Source organism: Lampetra planeri, chromosome 48 (genome assembly GCF_965212315.1).
Source record: "Lampetra planeri chromosome 48, kcLamPlan1.2.h2, whole genome shotgun sequence".
Taxonomy (NCBI): Eukaryota; Metazoa; Chordata; class Hyperoartia; order Petromyzontiformes; family Petromyzontidae; genus Lampetra; species Lampetra planeri.
The window spans coordinates 6,671,913-6,694,051 of NC_136154.1; the positions used below are offsets into that span (position 1 = coordinate 6,671,913).

Sequence of the window (22,139 nt, forward strand, 5' to 3'; positions counted from 1 at the left end):
TGCATTTCCGACGCTAAACTAGTTTCATGACTCTCGGACGACACAAAGTATAGAGGGCATTCTTTATTTTGATTAGGGCGCTTCACGCAGATAACTTGGACAGGGATGACACGCAAATAACGACGACGCAAAGACAGCGACGACGTGACAATGTGAAGACAACGGCAACGCGAAGACAGCACCGACATGAAGACAGCGACGGTGTGAAGACAGCGACGGCGTGGAGACGACCCCGATCCCATGGCAGCCCGAACCGTGCTTGTCGCCTCCTTTTATCACTCACTCCGCCCCTGGCCATGCCCCCTTTCTTGAACTCTCTGGCCCATTCCTGAACTTCCATGGCGATTCCCCCATGCGACAACTCGACGTCTTATTTATCAACCCTGTAATTCCCGATCGTGACCGCTAGTCCACGGACTGTCTTTGCACCCGCACTGTCTCCACACACATACTGTCTCCACACACATACTGTCTCCACACACATACGGTCTCCACACACATACTGTCTCCACACATGCACTTTCTCTACACTAGTACAGCACACTGGTGTGTTGGAGAGTAAATCCACAATCACAATCTGAGTACAACGTTTTGCCGCCGCCGACGTCTTCACCGCACTTGTGCGACTCGCAAGCGTCGTGTGTCTAGTTTGTTGTCATTTCCCCGCACCTGCAATTAGCAGAGTTGACTCCACCGTGGCGAAATGTTAACTACCTCTCCTGGTATACAGGTCTTGGGTTCTCTGAGATCCCTGGATAACTAGTGTGTGGTCCTTCGACAATGCTCCTTGGACCTCAGCATGCCATTGGTGTACGTCGACTTCAACCTGTTAGAGGGAATTATTAACACCCACACAGACCCTCTTTGCGAAGCGAGTGATCTAGTTTAACGGCGGCTGATGTGAAGACATTCGATTGCCTGGTCCCTCTGCTGTCCGTCTGTTCTGTAGGGGGCGAACCTGTTTCCAATGACCAGCTGCAAAGCACAACAAACAAAAGTTGGCCCTACTGCAGTGCAGTAGTGTTGTGTGGTTTTCTTCATAGCACACACCACACGCCTTGAGTAATCGCAATAGGTTTCCTCTCATCAGATGTTGTCCCATCCCAGACACTTGTACCTGCTGCTCCAAGACCCTGTCCAACCTATTGATCAGCCTCCTTATGTGCAATGTGTCGGTGGTCTCCTGACCTCCCATGGGTCCCCGAGTTGATGAGTCCTTTTGAAGATTTCCTCCAGGGTTTTCTGCAACACAACCTCGGCTGCCAAATGACAATGGCTTATCAGGAAAAGAGTCACGGCACCAAGTGTAACCGGCCCGCCCTATCCCTCTCCTCCCGTGTTCATTACGAGGGGTCAGGCCGGTTAATGAGTACAAAAAAAACAATTATAGTAGATGAGTTCGGAGGCGATGAGTGGATACTCTGCGTTGTGATCTGCCCTCCTGAGAATTGGATGACTCCACCACCAAGGGACACCATAGGATTGTGTGACTGCAACTCTTTATTTCAAAGTGTTCTTCTGAGGAGCATTCGTGCGTCTGTACGGCATCTACCTGAATCTGAATAGGCGTCCTGTACCCTGAATTAATTACTCTACTGGTGGGCGTGGCCTACTGTGCACCCACGTGACCCTATGGGCTTAATCCATGGTCATTATTATATTCATTCACAATTATACTTGTGGGTCATTTACATTAAGCCCATACCGGCTACACAAGGAAGAGCAATTCCTGATCAAACCAAGGGCATCAAAACCATCATGACTTTATGGGCTACCAAAGATTCGCAAACCTGATGTCCCATTAAGAACCATAGTACAATAGGCTCTGCCAAATAGAAATTAACACAATACGTAAGGAAACAAATACAGCCCAACATCGGTAGGACCTCTTCGTTCATCACAAACTCTGAACATCTCGGAAATATAATTAAACATATTAAGCTTAACTCTAATGATAGCCTCGTAAGTTTTGATGTGACTTCTCTTTTCACGAGGGTTCCGGTAAACGAGTCAATTAAATTACTCGACACTGATAACGAACATAGGTTTAGCCAAATATATCCCAAGACTAGCTGAACACTGTCTAAAGAACATCTATTTCTTGCTAGGAGCAGCAATGGGCTCTCCTTTATCTCCTGTGATAGCGAATTTGTACATGGAAGATTTTGAAACAAAAGCAATAGCTTCAAGTACACTAAAACACTCTGTTTAGTTTAGATGTGGATGACACAAAGGTGGTCTGGCCACGCGGCAAAGATAAACTTAACGAATTTCTAAATCTCAACTCGCAAAACCCATCCATCCAGTACACCATGGAAGTGGAAGCTGACAGAACTCTACCATTTCTGGATATTCTGCTCGGACGGGGTCAAAATGGTCAAATAACACAGCATTTGCCAAAAGAAAACGCACACCGACGCCTATCTGAATGCAGAGTCACACCATCGCCCCACACAAAAATCTGCTCTCATCAAGACGTTCATTCATCGGGATAAGAAAGTATCAGATGGTGATAGTCTGAGAAGTGAAATTAAACATGTTAAGGAAGCGCTGCAAATGAACGGTTACAATGATGCACAAATCAACAGGGCATTGAATGCCACAATCAAATCAAATAACACGAGCATTGAAACTTCCCAAGTAATTAAAACGATCAAAATACCATACATTGCGGGAGTAACTGATAAACTAGCCAGATGTTTGGAAAAACAAAACATTCGAATTAGATTTGGCACGGTACATAAAATACAGAAATTAATATCTGGTACAAAAGAGGTATTACCGAAGCTATCAACAGAAGGTGAGTATCGGATTAACTGCACTTGTGGCAAATGCTATGTTGGGCAATTAGGGCGAATGATCAGCACGAGACTAAAAGAACACGAAATAAATATTAAATACTCCCAAATACAACTGTCAGCAGTAGCAGAACACGCGTGCCAACAAGGACACTCAATTTATTTTTTATCATGTTCTGTGCAAAACTAGCTACTACTGGCCAAGACTAATTAGAGAATCCATCGATATTTAAAGAAATAAAAATAATTTTAACCGTTCGGATAGCTACCGACTTAGTGCTGTGTGGAAGCGAATCATCAAATACATTATTTAAATGCATGCCTATACAGGCCACCATACTTCAATAGGGATTACCGTTGGTACGGCTATTTTAATACACACAATGGACAGGAAGGACAAAATCAATGGGCCAGCATAATGTGCAAGCATAATATACGTTGACTCAAGAGCGCAGAAGTTTCGTCACCACATCTACGCATCTATATAAGGAATGAAAAGGTGGACTTCTCCATAAATATGGCTGTCGCCTGATGAAACTAGTTGTAATTACTGGCAAAATGTTGTACTCAGATTGTAAATGTTGTGGCTTGGCTCTCCAACACACTTGCAAGCTGTTCTAGTGACAAATTGGCATGTTGTTTACGTGACAACCCTTACTAGTTGGCTGTGTCGGGTGGTGGTGGATTTAACGACACGATTACGCAATTAGAAAAATATATCCCGAAACAATAGTGTACATGCAAATGCGTAGATTTGGCTAATAGACGCTTATCAATGGCTAGTATGACATCAATGAATTGGTATGATTATGCAATTAAAGAAATATCCAGAAAGAATAGCGTACATGCCAGTGTGTAGATTTGGCTAATAGATGTTTATCAATGGCCCGTATGACATCAATGCATTAATTACCAAGATTACGTGATGAAAATAAACAAATGACTAAAATACTGCTAAACGACCGTATTCATGCAACTTCAGGGACAGAACAATGCTTCTCCACGACCAGTTAATCAGTAACACACCATCTTGGAATGGCAACCTTATGCGAAACCAAAACCCCGCGGAACAATCTTATTTGTACCGATATGTGCATTGTGTGTGTGTGTGTGTTGGAGGGCAGTCACCAAGAGGTCCAATAATTATAGCGGGTAGTATGGTTTGACTATGTTCACGTACGATCTCTGCTATTGGTGGTTCTGGGGTCCAGAGGCAGTGATCGGCTTGATAGCGGTCTTTCCTTGAAACGAAAACACCTCAGGTCCCCAGCAGGATGCGCTGGGTTGGTGGGTGTATGTCGGCACACGGCATGTGATTTTACTCGACTGCATCCAGCCAGGCTCTGCGTCCACCGCTGCAGTGGTTGTCGAGTCGGCATGCTGCTCACGCTGACTGCGGTGCCCGTGCTAGCAGAGATCGATGGGTCTGGCTCCGTCTACAGTCATGTGCGCGATGGTCACGTCGCCAGATATCGCTTGCAGCTCGTCCGCCGGCGGCAGTGCGTCACCCCCCTTGGCACCAGACACGGTTGACCCTTGCAGAGTGAGGAACGGCTGGGAGAGACAGTGCCCGTCATGTCTTCCCCCCTCTTTCCGAGAGTCATCCAGCAGTTGTCTGTACGTCTCGTTCTCTGCTCAGTGGACACGCTCCAGATCAGGTTATATCGTTCCGTGTCAGTCTCTGGTTCGACCCTCACTATCCTTCGCCTGTGGGTTGACTAAGTACTGGGCACACTCACGAGTAGTGGTGGCCTTAGGTCTTCCTTCAAAGATGTTGACTTTGATCGGAGCACGATAGGAATGATTCTCACACTATGGTCGTGTGTGTAGGCTGTAGAAAGTCTTGTTCACAGTTCTCTCCCACACGTCTTGTATCGCAATGCTGTGAGTGCAAGCCTTTGCTTGGAAGTGGCTCACCCAATGACACGTATGAAAATAAGATTAAAAGAAAAACTCCCTGTGATGCATGGAGTCTACCGGTCTAGAGCTCAATATTATTGCCAGTCACGAGGACAAGTCCCGGAGCCTACCTCTGGCAGAACAGACTTCTGTGGTTTAGCGTTTCGCTTATATCCTACATTTTTCATCTCCGGCTCTGTCTTCTCACAAAGCACCAGAATTATTTTGATTCCGCTCCTTGGCTCGTCATTGGTCAGGACACCTTTTGATTTTGCTATCACAAAGCAGCAGCTGTGGGCCTTTGAAGTCTAGACCTTGTGTCCGGGTGTGCGTCACCACCGCCATGTTATCCGTTCACGTTTTGAGCAGCGTTTGCTGCACTCCCTGTCACGATTGGAACTTATGCATTTAGAATCAACATCACCAGGCGTTTAGAGAGTAACTGGCTGCTGCTATAAGTGTCCACGTGATGGTAGGCGGCTTCGTTGAGGTATCATTTGTGATGGCCAAGTCACTTCTAAAAAATTAACCCGTAAAAACAAAGTTTTTCACTATAAATCCTTTATATGCGTGGCATCGGTTTTATTTTATTATTCATTTCTGTTTTTCTTGAGTAAGAGTTTAATTTTTATCACATTGGTATTTTAAATTAAATATGAAAAAAAAAATTCCCTAAAAAGTGGAAAATTTTGGAAAAAAATATTCACGAAAATAAATTGTCACGCACAACGAGTCTGTGTGCTCGATTGGATCACGGGAAGTGGGTTAAAAAATGACCGAAAGATTTGCACGGTCGTAAGCGCGCAAGCAAGTGAACTTAATATAAAGGATTTAAAAAGAGCTACGTGGCTCAGTGGTGGGCCTTACCTGGTAAAATAAAACAAAGAGTCTACGTAGTTTTCACTTCACGTGTATCTGTTCTCAGAGCAAAAAATATTGCCTCCACATTGCGTGCCATAACAGTCGTGCAGACACGCTCGTGCTTTCGAATGGCTGATGTAACGCACGGCATTTTTTCTAAATTGATCTTTCTCGATCAGCTTCTCCTCCACCCACACCACCAAATTAACAAAGGTCCCAGTCGACGACTTACTCTCACTCGACATGCTTGCTTGGAGCCTCCTCCTTGACTCTTCCCACGTAGACCTCAACTTCTGTTCCCAAAGCAGAGACTCGGTCTCCCGTGTGCCAACTTAACCCCAGCCGTCTCTGACAACCGGGGCTTTTTTCCTGTTCCTGCTTCACGATCGAAAGAAGAACTGAAGAATCCTCCCCCCCAAGTTCTACTTTCACCCCTGGCCAAGTCTCGCGCTCCTGCTTCATGATCTGTAGGGAGGCAGAAGGATCTTCACCGTTGCATTCCACCTTCACCCCTGGCCACGTCTCGAAGCTGAGGGTCTCTCCGTGTTCTGATTTTAGCGATGCCGAGGGGGTCGCCGAAGGAGTCGCAGAGGGGGTCGCTGCGGGACACTCGCCCCCAAGGCTCGTTACGACCTCCTCAGTGGCAGTCACGCCCTCGTGGAGCCTGGCCCTACCGCGGGCGCGGCGGCGGAGGAGAGGGGGACGGGCCGGCGGCGTTGACTCGCTCGAGCCCGCGCGGGCCTTCCGGCATGCCCGGAGGCTTCTTGCCTCGGAGGAGGCCTTCCCGCGCGTGGGGCACGTGAACGCCCTCCCGCCCGCGTGCGTCTTCTTGTGTACTTTGAGGTTGCCCAAGTGCGTGAACGATCTGTTGCACACGTCGCACGTGTACGGTCTCTCGCCTGTGTGGGTGCGCTTGTGGATGCCCAGGGTGCCCGACTGGGCGAATGACTTGCCACACGTGGTGCACTTGTAGGGCTTCTCGCCCGTGTGGGTCCTCTCATGTTTGACGAGAACCCTCGACTGGGCGAATCGCTTCCCGCACACCGTGCACCCGTAGGGCTTCTCGCCTGTGTGGGTCCTCTTGTGGTTGAGGAGCGCCGTCGACTGGTTGAATGCCTTGCCGCACGTGGCACACTTGTACGGCTTCTCGCCCGTGTGGACCCGACTGTGGATGACGAGGGTGTCCGAGCGCACGAACGCCTTGCCGCACACCGTGCACACATACGGCCTCTCGCCTGCGCGGATCCTCTCTTCCGGCGAGACGTCTCCGGGCAGTGGGACGATCGACTTCCTGCGTCGTACCCGCTTCATGTGCACGCTCTGATGGGAGCAGAAGTCTCCCGAATTCGCAAAAACTTCACCGCACACCCAACACTTGTAGGGCTTCTCGTCGGCGTGGCTCCTCTGGTGGCCGATCAGAGTGGCCGCTTTGTCCGTGCTGTACGGGCAGTGGGGGCACTGGTACAGCACGGACTCAGTCCGGCCCCTGTGCCGCTTCATGTGGTCCTCCAGGGCGGGCAGGCTGATCACCACCCAGTTGCAGATTGGGCAGTAGATCTTGATCTCTCCTCCCTCGTTCATCATTCCCGTCCTAGCACTGGGGCAAAGAGTGAGGCACACGAAGGAAAATGAATCTCCCTCGCCCCACCCCTGTGAAGTATCGCAAACAAGTCGTGAAGCTAGAAACCACGGACACCGGTTGCTAACTGTAGAACAAAGAAAATGGTCGTCGCTGCGTCGCGTGGCACTTTCAGATGCTGCTGCTCCTTCTGGCGGACGTCTGGAACGCTCTTCCTCTCCGGTATGAGGAAGCCACTGGGAGCTACGATGCACTTTTAAATCACCACCTGGATTGACTAACAAATTTTTTTAGAACTGCTGCTTGTTATTGTGTTTAATTTGTTGCCCTTCCCCCGCACCTCCTATTAGCACGGTTGGCTATTGTTCTGTTGTTATTGTTGCTGCCTTGCCCAATCTTGATAAATCGGACTTAAACAATTTCCATTTGGCAACTTGCTTACCTTTTCTTGTGTTTTGCACTTCCTATCGTTTGTTTGTGTGTATCGTGTGTTTGCCGTTGTACATCGCTGACTCCCCATGGCCATACTGAACAACTGTTAAAACGAGCTTCATCCTCCCGTACCGCATCAGCGCCATCTCATCTCCAGCCCGTACCACGCCCGTTTAGCCACCCCTCTATACGGCTAAACAAAAACTGCTTGGGCGTGCAGTGGATGGGCATGCGGGCTACATGACCCAGCCAACGTACAGTGAGGGAAAAAAGTATTTGACCCCATGCTGATTTTGTACGTTTGCCCACTGACAAAGAAATGATCAGTCTATAATTTTAATGGTAGGTGTATTTGAACAGTGAGAGACAGAATAACAACAAAAAAATTCAGAAAAATGAATGTCAAAAATGTTATAAATTGATTTGCATTTTAATGAGGGAAATAAGTATTTGACCCCCTCTCAATCAAAAAGATTTCTGGCTCCCAGTTGTCTTTTATACAGGTAACGAGCTGAGATTAGGAGCACACTCTTAAAGGGAGTGCTCCTGATCTCAGCTTGTTACCTGTATAAAAGACATTTGTTCACAGAAGCAATCAATCAATCAAATTCCAACTTCTCCACCATGGCCAAGACCAAAGAGCTCTCCAAGGATGTCAGGGACAAGATTGTAGACCTACACAAGGCTGGAATGGGCTACAATACCATCGCCAAGCAGCTTGGTGAGGTGACAACAGTTGGTGCGATTATTCGCAAAAGGAAGAAACACAAGAACTGTCAATCTCCCTCGGCCTGGGGCTCCATGCAAGATCTCACCTCGTAGAGTTGCAATGATCATGAGAACGGTGAGGAATCAGCCCAGAACTACACGGAAGGATCTTGTCAATGATCTCAAGGCAGCTGGGACCATAGTCACCAAGAAAACAGTTGGTAACACACTACGCCGTGAAGGACTGAAATCCTGCAGCGCCCGCAAGGTCCCCCTGCTCAAAAAAGCACATATACATGCCCGTCTGAAGTTTGCCAATGAACATCTGAATGATGCAGAGGATAACTGGGTGAAAGTGTTGTGGTCAGATGAGACCAAAATGGAGCTCTTTGGCATCAACTCAACTTGCAGTGTTTGGAGGAGGCGGAATGCTGCCTATGACCCCAAGAACACCATCCCCACCGTCAAACATGGAGGTGAAAACATTATGCTTTGGGGGTGTTTTTCTAAGGGGACAGGACAACTTCACCGCATCAAAGGGACGATGAACCGTCAAATCTTGGGTGAGAACCTCCTTCCCTCAGCCAGGGCATTGAAAATGGGTAGTGGATGGGTATTCCAGCATGACAATGACCCAAAACACACGGCCAAGGCAATAAAGGAGTGGCTCAAGAAGAAGCACATTAAGGTCCTGGAGTGGCCTAGCCAGTCTCCAGACCTTAATCACATAGAAAATCTGTGGAGGGAGCTGAAGGTTCGAGTTGCCAAACGTCAGCCTCGAATCCTTAATGACTTGGAGAAGATCTGCAAAGACGAGTGGGACAAAATCCCTCCTGAGATGTGTGCAAACCTGGTGACCAACTACAAGAAACGTCCCTCATTAAAATGCAAATCAATTTATAACATTTTTGACATGCGTTTTTCTGGATTTGGTTGTTGTTATTCTGTCTCTCACTGTTCAAATAAACCTGGTGGGTTGGAAAGAGACGTGACGTCACGACCCGATATCCCTCTCACCTGATGACGGTCGCTTGCGTTGTGATCGAAACGTCGTGATCTATTATTTTGTCTACCTACGTGATTTTACCGAAAGAACCAAAGAGTATGGATTCCTGCAGTCAAGAAAGCTTCAAATCAAGATTGATAAGGACCCTGTACAGATCTTTCAAGGATTTGTAAGCTCCTCACACTGCGACTCAGCCTACATGTTAAACCCACGATGGATTGTAGGCAGGGCCGGCCTGCAAGTCTAAAATCGGCGCAGAAGTATCTCATGTTCACGATCTCCATCTCATGATCTCCATCTCACGATCTCCCACTCACGATCTCCCACTCACAATCTCCCTCTGACAATCTCCCTCTGACAATCTCCCACTCACAATCTCCCACTCACAATCTCCCACTCACAATCTCCAACTCACAATCTCCCTCTCACAATCTCCCACGATCTCTCTCTCTCTATTACTCACGGTCTCTCGCCCACGGTCTCTCCCCCACGGTCTCTCTCCCACGGTCTCTCCACCACGGCCTCTCCACCACGGTCTCTCCCTCTCTCTCCCACGGCCTCTCCCCACGGTCTCTCCCCCACCGTCACTCTCCCACGGTCTCTCTCCCACGGTCTCTCACCCACGGTCTCTCCACCACGGCCTCTCCACCACGGTCTCTCCCTCTCTCTCCCACGGCCTCTCCCCACGGTCTCTCACCCACGGTCTCTCTCCCCCACGGTCTCTCTCACCCACGGTCTCTCTCACTCACGGCCTCCGCTCCTTCTCCGTCGGCTTCCTTCCGTCGCGTGCGAATGACGTGGGGGGGAGGAAAAGTGGCAGCAAGCAACGCCGGCGTGACGTCACGACCGGTGGGGGTGATGATGTCACGAGCTGTGGAGGACGAAGTGACGTGACGTCACGGCTGCTTGCGTTGTGGCCGAAACGTCGTGAGAATAATTGTATTATGTTTTATTTTTATTATTTCCATTCTACGTGACTTTACCGAAAGAACCAAGAAGATGACTACCCATTGACTCAACACTACCCATAGACTCAACACTGCCCATAGACTCAACACTGCACCATAGACTCAACACTACCCATAGACTCAACACTACCCATAGACTCAACACTGCCCATAGACTCAACACTGCCCATAGACTCAACACTGCACCAAGTGGTGGTGGGGGGGAGACGTTCCCGCGGCGGGCGCCTGGTGGGTTGGAGAGAGACGTGACGTCACGGCGAGCAGGAAATGCTGACGTCACGACCAAGTCGCCCGAGTCTGCGTGAGTCCGCGTCTTTGTGTCGCTGTGGGAGAATCTTCACCCGTGTCTGTGTGTCTGTCAATCTGTGGCCATCCGTGTGTGTGTGTCTGTATCGGTCTGTGTGTACAGTAGGGGGCACAGGTGGTGCATCAGCCAGTCATCTCTGTCATCTCGGTCAGTCGACCCGTGGCACCTGGGTCTGCCCCGTGACCTCCTGCCAGCGGGCGTTCGACACTTCACGTGGCCTCAAGGTACACTTGGCCTGGCACAAGCGTCGTGGTGACGTCACCGCCACTTAGTGGCGAATGGCGGTTGTTGTTGTTGTTGTGTGTGTCAATCTGTGGCCATCTGTGTGTGTCTGTCTGTATCCATCTGTGTCTGTTAATCTGTGGTCATCTGTGTCTGTATCGGTCTGCGTCTCTGTTCCAATCTGTGTGTGTGTCTGTATCCATCTGTGTGTGTGTCAATCTGTGGCTATCTGTGCGTGTCCGTCTGTGTGTTAATCTGTGGCCATCTGTGTGTGTCTGTCTGTATCGGTCTGCGTCTCTGTTCCAATCTGTGTGTGTGTCTGTATCCGTCTGTGTGTGTGTCAATCTGTGGCCATCTGTGTATGTGTCTGTATCCGTCTGTGTCTGTCAATCTGTGGCCATCTGTGTGTTTCGATCAGTGGCCATCTGTGTGTGTCTGTCTGTATCGATCTGTGTCAATCTGTCTGTGTGTCAAACTGTGGCCATCTGTGTGTGTCCGTCTGTGTGTGTCAATCTGTGGCCATCTGTGTGTCTGTATGTCTGTGTGTCAATCTGTGGCCATTTGTGTCTCTGTATTCGTCTGTGTGACAAGGCCGTAGCCATGGAGTCAACATTGGGGGGACCAAATCTTCCAGGGGGTCTGGGGGTCCCCCTCCCCCAGAAAAAAAAAATCTAAATTTGAAAACGAATTTCCTGCCTAAAATATTAACAGGACCCTGCGGGGTGGGCTGGTAGGAATAATACTTAGTACCGGTACAGGGATATCGACCGGGTATAGAGGAGTTAAAGAAAAAATTATCGTGCACAAATAAGGCGATTAAATGTATCTCGTCTCTGTGTTAATAAGCCTCCCGCACTAGGCCTCGCGAAGCCTGCCGCACTAGGCCTCGCGAAACCTCGCGAAGCCTGCCGCATTAGGCCTCGCGAAGCCTACTGCACTAGGCCTTGCGAAGCCTTCTCTGCAGTAGACTTAGCGAAGCCTTCTGCACTAGGCCTCGCGAAGCCTCTGCACTAGGCCTCGCGAAGCCGCGCTTTTCGTGCACAAATAAGGCGATTAAATGTATCTCGTCTCTGTGTTAATAAAAGTTTCTTGTCTCTGTGTTAAAAAAACGTGCTGCGTTTCAGTAAAGTATTTTTTTAAATAAACGTGCTGCGTTTCAGTAAAGTAATTTTGAAGCGAAGTTTAAAGTTTTGCCGTGATGCGCCGGAAGCGACGGCCATCTTGTTTAATTCACATCGCAGGGGGAGCGGGCGGCCATCTTGTCGGACAGGGTCATGCCAAGTGTTTGCAGTAGGGGGCGATGTTGATACACGGACGGACGGACACATTAATCTATTGGTGGTCTGGTCCACTTCGTTCCTACCAGTAATAGGACCCTGCGGGGTGGGCTGGTAGGAACGAATAACCAAAGAATATAAACATAATGGATTATTACACTTGTTTAGCCAGGAAAGCCCCACTGAGTCTAAAGGTTTTTGTAGGGTCCTGCCAAGTGTTTGCAGTAGGGGGCGATGTTGCTACACCGAATCGGACGATACGAAGGGAGAGTGTGAGGCCTAATTCTAGGCTTTAGGCCTAGCTGTAGGCGTTAGGCCGCTGTGAGTTAATTTGTAATTTAAATGCTTGAATTATTTATGTAAAAGCTTTAAATGTAAATGTTTCTATTTAAAAACATCAGGGAATGTAACATTGTAAAACATTAACTCCCTTTCACACACACGGGGGTACGATACAAAGGGAGAGGTTGAGGCCTAGTTCTAGGCTTTAGGCCTAGCTGTAGGCTTTAGGCCGCCGTGAGTTAATTTTAAAATTAAATGTTTTTATTATTTATGTAAAAGCTTTAAATTTAAATGTTTCTATTTAAAAGCATCAGGGAATGTAACATTGTTAAACATTAACTCCCTTGCACACACGCGGGGGTACGATATGAAGGGAGAGTGATAGGCGTAGTTCGAGGCTTTAGGCCTAGCTGTAGGCTTTAGGGCGCTGTGAGTAAAATTTGAATTTAAAAGTTTTAATTAAAAGCTATCTCAGGGAATTATAAGGGAATGTTACACTTGTTTAGCCAGGAAAGCCTCATTAATTTAAATGTTTTAATTAAAAGCTATCTGAGGGAATTATAAGGGAATGTTACACTTGTTTAGCCAGGAAAGCGTCACTGAGTCTAAAGGTTTTTGTAGGGTCATGCCAAGTGTTTGCAGTAGGGGGCGATGTTGCTACACGGTCGGACGGACGGTCGGACGGACGATATAATCTATTGTAGGCTGGTCCACTTCGTTCCTACCGGTAAAACAATTCACTAACACATGGGATGGACTTTTTATTTTATTTTGTATAATGTCTAATAGTGTATTGTATTACATTGCTCTGTTTTTTATTTTTTACCTTTTCTTGTTTCATTGTATGTAATGGCAGAGATTAGGGATTAATAAAGTACAACAATAAACCACTATAATATAAACAGAAATCTATTTTATAGCAATATATTGGGGGGGACATTTTGAGCATATTTGAATATAGGGGGATGTGTCCCCCCCAATATATATTATAATTACGGCCTTGCTGTGTGACAATCTGTGGCCATCTGTGTCTGTATCCGTCTGTGTCTCTGGGTGTATGTCAATCTGTTTCCATCCGTGTATGTGTGTCTGTGTCTTAGTCTGTGTCTTAGTCTGTGTATCTTAGTCTGTGTCTCTGGGGTGTGTAAATCTGTGTCCATCTGTGTGTCTGTGTAACCTGGTGCGGTGTGTAGTAAACATCACCACTGGGGAGAGAAAGGCGGCCGGGAGTGGTGCTGGCCACCCACCCCCTCGTGTGCCATGATGCCAGCCTTCATTGGCCGCTAATCGCTAACAGCAACTTACTTGCCTGTTAAGGTCATACGGGGGACTTTCACCTGCCCAGCCTCTCACCTGCCCAGTCTCTCACCTGCCCAGGCTCACCTGCCCAGCCTCTCACCTGTTCAGCCTCTCAACTGCACAGGCTCTCACCTGCCCAGCCTCTCACCTGTCCAGCCTCTCACCTGCCCAGCCTCTCACCTGCACAGCCTCTCACCTGCCCAGGCTCTCACCCGTGGGTGGAGGTTGAGGAGGAGCCGTACCCACTGGCTTTGCCAGGTAGAAGGTGGCACAGCAGCAGAGTGTGTGGACTAATCTCCATCTGTTCCATCTCACTCCCTTCTACCCGTGGGTGGCGGTTGAGGAGGAGCTGTACCGCCTAGCTCTGCCGGGATAAGGCGGTACAGTAGCAGAGTGTGTGGACTAATCTCCATCTGTTCCGTCTGTTGTGGGGTGGCGCTACTCCATCGTATGCGTGGGTTTTTCTCCGGATGCTTCAGTTTCCACCCACGTATGAGCTCTCATGACTTGGCTGATAACACCTTATTATATAAAGGACCGCAGAGCTTGGGAAAATATTTTTGGCTCAACGCTGGACTGCTGCCTTCCCCGCTTATGTTTGGTTCCTCACTACTCTATGTATGTGTGTACGTTGAAATTATTTTGCACCGTACCTTGCCAAAAGTAAACAATTTATTATTGTTACCAGGTAAGGCCCCAGCACTGAGCTATGTAGGAGCTCTTTTTCAGAAGCGACCTGGGCATCACAAATTATAGCAACTCAACAAAGTGGCTTATCATAGTATGACAATTTAGAGCAGCCAAATACTGTACTCTGAACGCGTGGTGATGTTGATTCTAAATATGGAGGGAAAAACCGGAGGACCTGGAGAAAAATCCACGCAATCATGGGGAGAGAGACACGCAAACTCCAAATATACAGGTATCAGGGTCGGGATCGAACCCAAGACCTGTATACCAGCAGAGGTAGTTAACATCTCGCCACGACGCAGCCAACTGTGCTAATCGCAGGTGCGGGGAAAGGACAACAAACGAAACACAAAAAGCAGTTCTAAAGAAGTGAATTTGTCAATCGAGATGATGATTTAAAAGTGCATCATAGTTCCCAGTGGCTTCCTAATATCGGAAGGGAAGAGCGTTCCAGACGGCCGCAGAAGAAGCGGATCTCAAAGCGCCGCGCAACAATGCGCCGCTGCTGCTACGAGGATGACGGTTGGAGAGTTTACGTAACGGTTCATGCTCCTCAGATCATCAGCGAGGTGTAGCGGTTCACCTGTGAATGGATATCGTGCGGCGGCGCGTCACACAATTTTCCATGTTATGATTGATGCTTTGCCCTTGCGTGCCCCAGTGCCGACGCGGAACGGAACGGAGCGGAGATGAAGTTCTTCTGCCCGATCTGCAAGTGGCTCGTGGTCAACCTGCCCGCCCTGGACGACCACATGAAGCGGCACAAGGGGTGGACGGAGCCCGCTCTGTTCCGGTGCCCCCACTGCCCGTTCAAAACGTACAAGCTGAGCGTGTTCATCGGCCACCAGGCGACGCACGACGCGCGCGAGTCGCACAAGTGCGCCGAGTGCGGCAAAGTGTTCATCGACGCCGAGGTCTTCCGCGAGCACCGGGCGGCGCACGCCGAGGAGATACCCTACATGTGCGCCGAGTGCGGCAAGATATTCGCCCGGTCGGACACCCTCGCTGCCCACCGGCGGGTTCACGAGGGTGGCAGGGCGTGTCGGTGCGCCGCGTGCGGCAAGGAGTTTGCAGACTCCAGGGCCCTTCACATTCACCAGAACGTCCACGGCTTGCCGTCGCGACCCCCGTCCAGTGGCAAACCGGAGGGTGCCTCGGCTCAGACGTTCGACGCTCCCGCTCCCCGCGGAAACGGAGGCGGAGGAGGCGAACCGAGAAGACGGCGGACGTCCGGTGGCGACCACTCTTTCTCCACCGGAGCGAGGCAGGCGAAGAGAAATGTGATGCCGCCGCCAGCAGGCGCCCCATCTACGACCTCGCCACCACCAAGCGACGGAGCCAACCCCGCGTCCCCCTCACCTCACCTCACATAAACACACCCGCACGCATTTCCCCCCCCCCCCCCATAGAGCTCCGAGGGGAGGTCACCTGGCCGACCGGTTTTAATCCGAGAAGCCCTTATCGGGATAACTTTCACGGTTTCCGGTGACCAGGGAATTGGACAACCTCCCCCGATGCTACTGTGCGGTGCTGCGACCGGCAAGGTCGCAGCGAGGGGCCACTCGGCCACCGCGGGTGAAACGCACCACACACACCCCACACACGCACGTATCGACGGGGCCGGCAGAGGGGCATAAGCATTGTTATGGAGGAGCATAATTAGAATAAACGCCGCAACATGCAGTGCATCTGATTAGCATAGCAAAGGCGCCCAGAACCGCCGCACGCGCCCTGACGGGCGCGCGCGCCCATTGTTAAAGAAAAACTGGGAGGGGGCGACGACAGGCGGAGCAGCATCCCTTTGATGTAGGGACGATAAAAAGGGGGCGAAAACGGGAGATCTCTCTCTTGCTCCAGGATCAGGCCACGAGACGCTCTCCAGCCCAGCGACCCGGACGTCCGTGCGACGCATCGAGGTACGCTGCGAGCACGGGATCAACGGACCTCCGTGGGCACCTAACCGTGAGTAAGAAGGTGCATTAGGATCATAAGCAGATAAATCGGGAATAGGCATAAAGGTATCAGCGTAGGCCAGCCTCGTCGATTCATACTGACTCAACAACCAGTCCCAGGTAGCAGACAATAAATCATTAATAGCTGATCGTGGCCTCGTGTGATCTCGTTGAGAAGTGTGAACGCGTGTGGTGCTGCGTATACAGTGGCTCGCCTCGTGGGAGCGCTGCGCAGAGCGCTGCGCAGAGCGGCGCGAGAGTGGGTGTCGCGAGTGGAGCTGCGTGTGTGCGCGTACGTTCACTCCGTGTATGATACAGGTGCGCGATCATAACGTGAGTAGTCAGTGTTGAGTTGGAGTGCACGGAGCTGCGTGTGTGGGTGTGCGTACGTTCGCTCCGTGTATGATACAGGTGCGCGATTGGTAACGTGGGTACTCGACGTGGAGACGAGTGCTGCACAGGGCGGTAGACGGGCACACGCTCGCAGCGTGCGAGAGCTGTACGTAACGGTGTATGGCGTTTGATTGATCATGCTGTGCGTACGTATGCTCGCAGCGGGGGAGCGCTGCGTGAGGCTGGATGAGTAGGGGCTTCGCGTTCGAATGCCGGCGACACCCTAGCGGGTATTAGGGCGGTGTGGCAACGCGAACGGAATAGGGGATGCGTGAGGGAGAGACCCCGGGGGCCAACGGCCCCCACATATTTGAGCAGCCAGGAGGGACTGCGGGGGCCAGCGGCCCCAACAGAAACGCCCCCCCCACCGCCCCCACCACCACCTCCTCCGGCTTTGAAACGCGGCCGGCAGCAGTGAAGGCGATGGCGGCGTCGTCGGTGGCGGCAACGACAGAGGACGCTCCCCCATCACCCACCCACCCCTACCCCCCCTCGTGTGGCCTTCGTGGCCGTGAATTTGGAGTTGGAATGAAACTCCGGCCGTTTTGATGGAACCACGGGAGAGAGGTTTGTATTTTAGTGCCGTTTGTCGATGTCATAAATTCCTGACCCCGAGTCCCCCACCACCCCCCCCCCCTCCCCAGATCTGCCGCTGTGGCGAGATGTTAACCTCCCTCGCCTGGTATGAACTCAACTATTTTTGGTTATTGCTACTAGGTAAGGCCCCACTGAGCTATGTAGGAACTCTCTTTCAGAAGCGACCTGGGCAATCACAAATTATACCAGCTCAACATATCATCATCACAGTGTGGAAAAAAACAAGACCCAGAGAAAAATCGACGCGACCATGGGGAGAGAGACGCAGACTCCAAATATACAGCAGCATTGGGATCATCGCAGGTCGTGGGTTCGATCCCGACCCTGACGCCTGTTGTATATTTGGAGTTTGCATGTCTCTCGCTCTCTCCCGTGGTCGCGTGGATTTTTCTCCGGGTCCTCCGGTTTTTCCCCTCCACATTGAGAATCAACATCACCACGCATGATGTGGACATGCATAGCTGCTGCTATACATTTCCACGTGATGATGATGTCAGCCACCTGGTTGCGCTGCTATCATTTGTGATGGCCCAGGTCACTTCTGAAAAAGAGCTTCTACATAGCTCAGTAGGGGCCTTACCTGGTAACAATAAAAAATAGTTTTTAAGTAATTTATTTACCTTTCCTATACTTTGCACTCCTATCGTGTTTTGTACTTTGTTGTTGTAACTTTGCGATCCCCCGTGCCCCTACTGGACATCTGTGACAAAGAGCTTCATAGCTCATCGGATTGCCCCTGGATGAGTAACGATTCTGACTCTGAAAGTTTATTCATTTCCCCTCTCGATTGTGAAGCGGGAAGATGAAGACGGATAATAACGTTCAGGTCTGAACAGATTTACCTACGTACGTTGAACTTCCCTTCGCACCGCACATAGCCGACCGTTGATAACACTGGTCAACACACTTATTCTGGCATAATGTATTCCAACGGGTTTAAGGTAATTTTGGGGTGCTGATTCCAAATCTGGCATCAGTTTTTGTTTATCAAATCAGGTTTTTGAGATATAAAATAGTGCATTTTCAATAAGAACGGCAGAAGATAAATATTAAATAAATGTGGATATCTACATAAAATTATATTATAAACACACTATCCTAAAAATACAGCGCCATAGTTTAACACTAAAGCAGTCACGGACTCGCAACAACTTGCAACCATAAGTGACAGAGTTAATTTCGGGTAAAATCAATGAAAATAGGGTATGCCGATAGCATAAAATGAGATGTGATAGAGCAAATCTGAGATCAGATTTGGAATCAGCACCCTGAAATTAGTCTAAAACAGCTGCAAAAGTACAGGCCAGAAAAAAATGTTTTTTTGTTGTTGACCAGTGTTATAGGAGGTTCGGGGGATGGGGAAGGACAACAAACTAAACACCACAACAACAAGCAGCAGCTTCCAAAGAAATGAGTTTATCAATCTAGGCGATGACGCATAGCTCTCATCGTTTTCCTAATATTGGAAAGAGAGTGTTCCAGACGGCCGCGGAAGCATATGGGAAAGTGTCGCGCAGCCATGATGCGGTGGCTGCTGCCTTTGATTCGACGGCTGAGCCCGAAGCCGCTGCTGCTGCCGCCGCCGCCACCACCGCCGCCGCTACCGCCGCCGCTGCTGTTGCTGCTGCTGCCGCTGCTGCTACTGCCGCTGCTGCTACTGCTACGAGTATGACCACCGGAGTGTCGCGTGGCGATGGTTTATAGCTCCTTGACGAGATCAGCAACGAGGGTATCGCGGTTTAGTTGTAGCCAAGCACTGTGTGACCATTGTAGAACCTTTCGATTTAAAGCTTTCGTGACTGCAGGGATTCATCTTCTTAGTTCTTTCGGTAAAGTCACGTAGAAGGGAAATAATAAAATAATAAAAATTAAACATTAAATAATTCTCACGACGTTTCGGCCACAACGCAAGCAGCCGTCCTCAGGTGAAGAACAGGTATGTCGGAAAGACAGCGTCTGAATGACAGACCTGTTCTTCACCTGAGGACGGCTGCTTGCGTTGTGGCCGAAACGTCGTGAGAATTATTTTATTATGTTTTATTTTTATTATTTCCCTTCTACGTGACTTTACCGAAAGAACGAAGAAGACATTGTAGAACCCTCTTCAATGGCTCCAAACACAAACACACACAAACACACCCTGTACACACACATATATACACCGTGTACACACACATATATACCCCGTGTACACACACACATATATATACCCTATACAGCGACTTCTTTACTTACAAATGAGTTATGTTCCAGAGGTAAGTTGCTTTGTTAGTAAGTCCCCACTTTACTCTTGTCGATTCCAAACGTGTTGTACGGCGTGTACACTAAACACGGGGAATGTCTTTGAAAGTTGTGTGCTCTCCTGTAGATGCCTGTTCTGCAGATGGAGATGTCACTGGTCCTTCATGTTCTGCAGATGTAGATGTCACTGGTCCTTCATGTTCTGCAGATGTAGATGCAACTGGTTCTTCATGTTCTGCAGACATAGTGCCAGTGGTTCTTCAAGTTCTTGAGATGTAGATGCCACTGGTTCTTTACGTTCTGCAGATGTAGATGCCACTAATTCTTAACGTTCTTCAGACGTAGATGACACTGGTTCTTTAAGTTCTGCAGATGTAGATGCTACTGGTTCTTCTCGTTCTACAGATGGCATGCCACTGGTTCTTCAGGTTCTGCAGATGTAGATGCCACCACCGCCATCTAATGAGCGGGGCGGTTGAACTTACGACTCTCGGTCTGAACAGGCAACTGGACGCACCGGACCGGGTTTGTTCCAATCTCTGAAAGTTCATAAGTCGAATGTTCATAAGTAGAGGAGTATCTGTGCTGTATATATTTGAGTAACAGTTACTTAAAACGCAAACACTTGAAAACTGCACCGGCTTGCGGGGTTGGGGGAGGAGGCGCCAGATTTTCAAAAACATCGGACAATCACTAAATCGTCATCATTGTCTAAAATAACTTATTTTTGCACATTATTGTTCGACATGTTTGTAGGTGTTGTTTTTTTCCGTGTTTTATATTCGTTTATTATATGAAGTTGGCATAAAGAAACAATACAAATAGACAAAAACTTATCGCATTTACTGCACCATACTTAACACTCATCTCTCAGGCTCTGCATCATGGGGTGATGTATAGACGTGCAGTATTTTCATTTTAACACGTTGGCTTTCGCGACCAATATCCATGAGTTTTTTTTGTTAGATTGCGCAAATATAAATGTCGGTAATTTATTTGAAAGGCGCTTTCCACTGTCTCAAAGCGCCTTGTAAGATTAAGCTTAAGGAAAGGCCAAGAGAAGATGAGAGCTACATCGAATAAACTGACTTAAGATATGGTTTCATCTACATTGTCGGTTAAACGAATTTTCCATGGTAGAGAATTCCACGACCGAGGCGCAGACACAGAAAATGCCTGCTCACCGCAGGAACGCAGCCGGGAAGGAGGTACGCACAGAAGGGCAGAGGGATCTAGGAACGAAACAGGATTTCTCCACAAATATGGCTGTCGTCTGATGATGCTCGTAATTACTGGCGAAACGTCGTAATCAGATTGTGAATGTGGATTTACTCTCCAACACACCCGTGTGGTGTACTAGTGTAGAGACAGTGCGTGTGTGGAGACAGTACGTCTGTGGAGACAGTGCAGGTGCAAAGACAGTGCGTGGACTAGTGGTCACGAGCAGAAATTACAGGGTTGATAAATAATAGGGGGCGAGTTGTCACAAGGGGGAATCGCCAGGGAAGTTCGGGAACGGGGCCATGGCCTGGGGCGGAGTCAGGGCCACGCCAAGCATAAAAGGAGGCGACGAGCAAGGTTCGGGGCTGCCGTGGGATCGGGGTCATCGCTGTCTTCGCGTCGCCGCTGTCTTCACATCGTCGCTATCTTCGCGTCGCGAGTTGTGTGTCATCCCTGTCCCAAGTGATCTGCGTGTCATCCCTGGCCAAGTTATCTGCGTGCAGCGCCCGATCAAAATAAAGAAAGCCCTCTACTTATATTACTTATATGCTTATATGTCTGTCTATATGTCTCTGGTTCTGTGTTTTATCTCTCTCTCAAATTTAGCATTCTCAGGAAGAACGTAATCAACCAGGTAGGGTGTTGACTTATGTTATCCGACTCTCTGTTGTATTACATTACATTTCTAAGTATACTAGATTTGTATTTCTATTTCATTTATACCTGATGATGATTGCTTGTGTTGCAATCAAAACGTCGTATGCTAGTATTTAATTTATTATTTTATCTTTATACGTGACTTTACCGAAAGAACCAAAGAGTAATTCCTGCAGTCACGAAAGCTCCAAATTAAGTTTAAAGCCCTTTACAGTTCGTGTCGCCCGAGAATCATTACAACTGGTGTCAGAAGTGGGGTAATTGAAATGTCGGGGCCCGTATTGATTTAAAAAATTCTGGCGGTGCCTTGCCTCTTGGGTACCGATTTTTTTAGCAGGATGCCCCTAAAGATTCTGACAGACCAAGGATGTGTCGAGATGCCGTCAGGGCAAAGATTGTTCTTTTTGGATTCCCCATGTAAAAATACTGTGGCGAACGTTACAGTTCAGGCCTTGGCAAAGGAATCAATAGATTCCGCCAGGCACGCAAATATTGGTCCCTTTCCGCTACCGCAGCTTCAATCAGCTGACGCCGAGGCGGGAGTCCTCTTTACACCGTCCAAAACAGCGACCCGTGGGCTTACGCTGGTGGGTGTGCAGACAATCCTTCGGATGAACCAAGAGCCATTTCTACAGGTCTTAAATGTAGGTGTGGGAACAGCTGTGGTCCAGGCAGGTACACAGTGTTAGCTCACGCGATGCCTCCATGTTTTTAGGCTATTATCTCTGCTGCAGGGAGTGGAACAGAGAG

General features: G+C 49.1%; 2 protein-coding genes across 4 annotated transcripts in view; one reads left to right on the forward strand and one right to left on the reverse strand.

Moving 5' to 3' along the window:
• Positions 1–48: 48 nt before the first annotated feature.
• The window catches only part of LOC144733738 (uncharacterized), a 28,204-nt gene continuing 6,113 nt past the window's right edge, over positions 49–22,139 (reverse strand). The window contains exons 3-5 of the mRNA XM_078615760.1: positions 16,824–16,896; positions 15,004–15,283; positions 49–7,414 (exon numbers count right to left, since the gene is read on the reverse strand). Coding sequence (XP_078471886.1) covers positions 5,793–7,414; positions 15,004–15,283; positions 16,824–16,896 — 1,975 coding nt within the window. The 3' untranslated portion in view covers positions 49–5,792. The remainder of the gene's footprint in view (positions 7,415–15,003; positions 15,284–16,823; positions 16,897–22,139) is intronic.
• LOC144733628 (uncharacterized) lies at positions 10,480–16,427 on the forward strand. 3 transcript variants are annotated; one of them, XM_078615654.1, is made up of 3 exons: positions 10,480–10,552; positions 10,661–10,782; positions 14,990–16,427. In XM_078615654.1, exon 3 carries the CDS (start codon positions 15,018–15,020, stop codon positions 15,699–15,701), a length of 684 nt encoding a protein of 227 aa, XP_078471780.1. In that variant the 5' UTR covers positions 10,480–10,552; positions 10,661–10,782; positions 14,990–15,017; the 3' UTR covers positions 15,702–16,427. The 3 variants fall into 3 exon arrangements, with proteins under 3 accessions (XP_078471780.1, XP_078471779.1, XP_078471781.1); XM_078615653.1 differs by having other exon boundaries at positions 10,516–10,782; XM_078615655.1 differs by lacking the exons at positions 10,480–10,552; positions 10,661–10,782 and adding an exon at positions 10,791–13,896.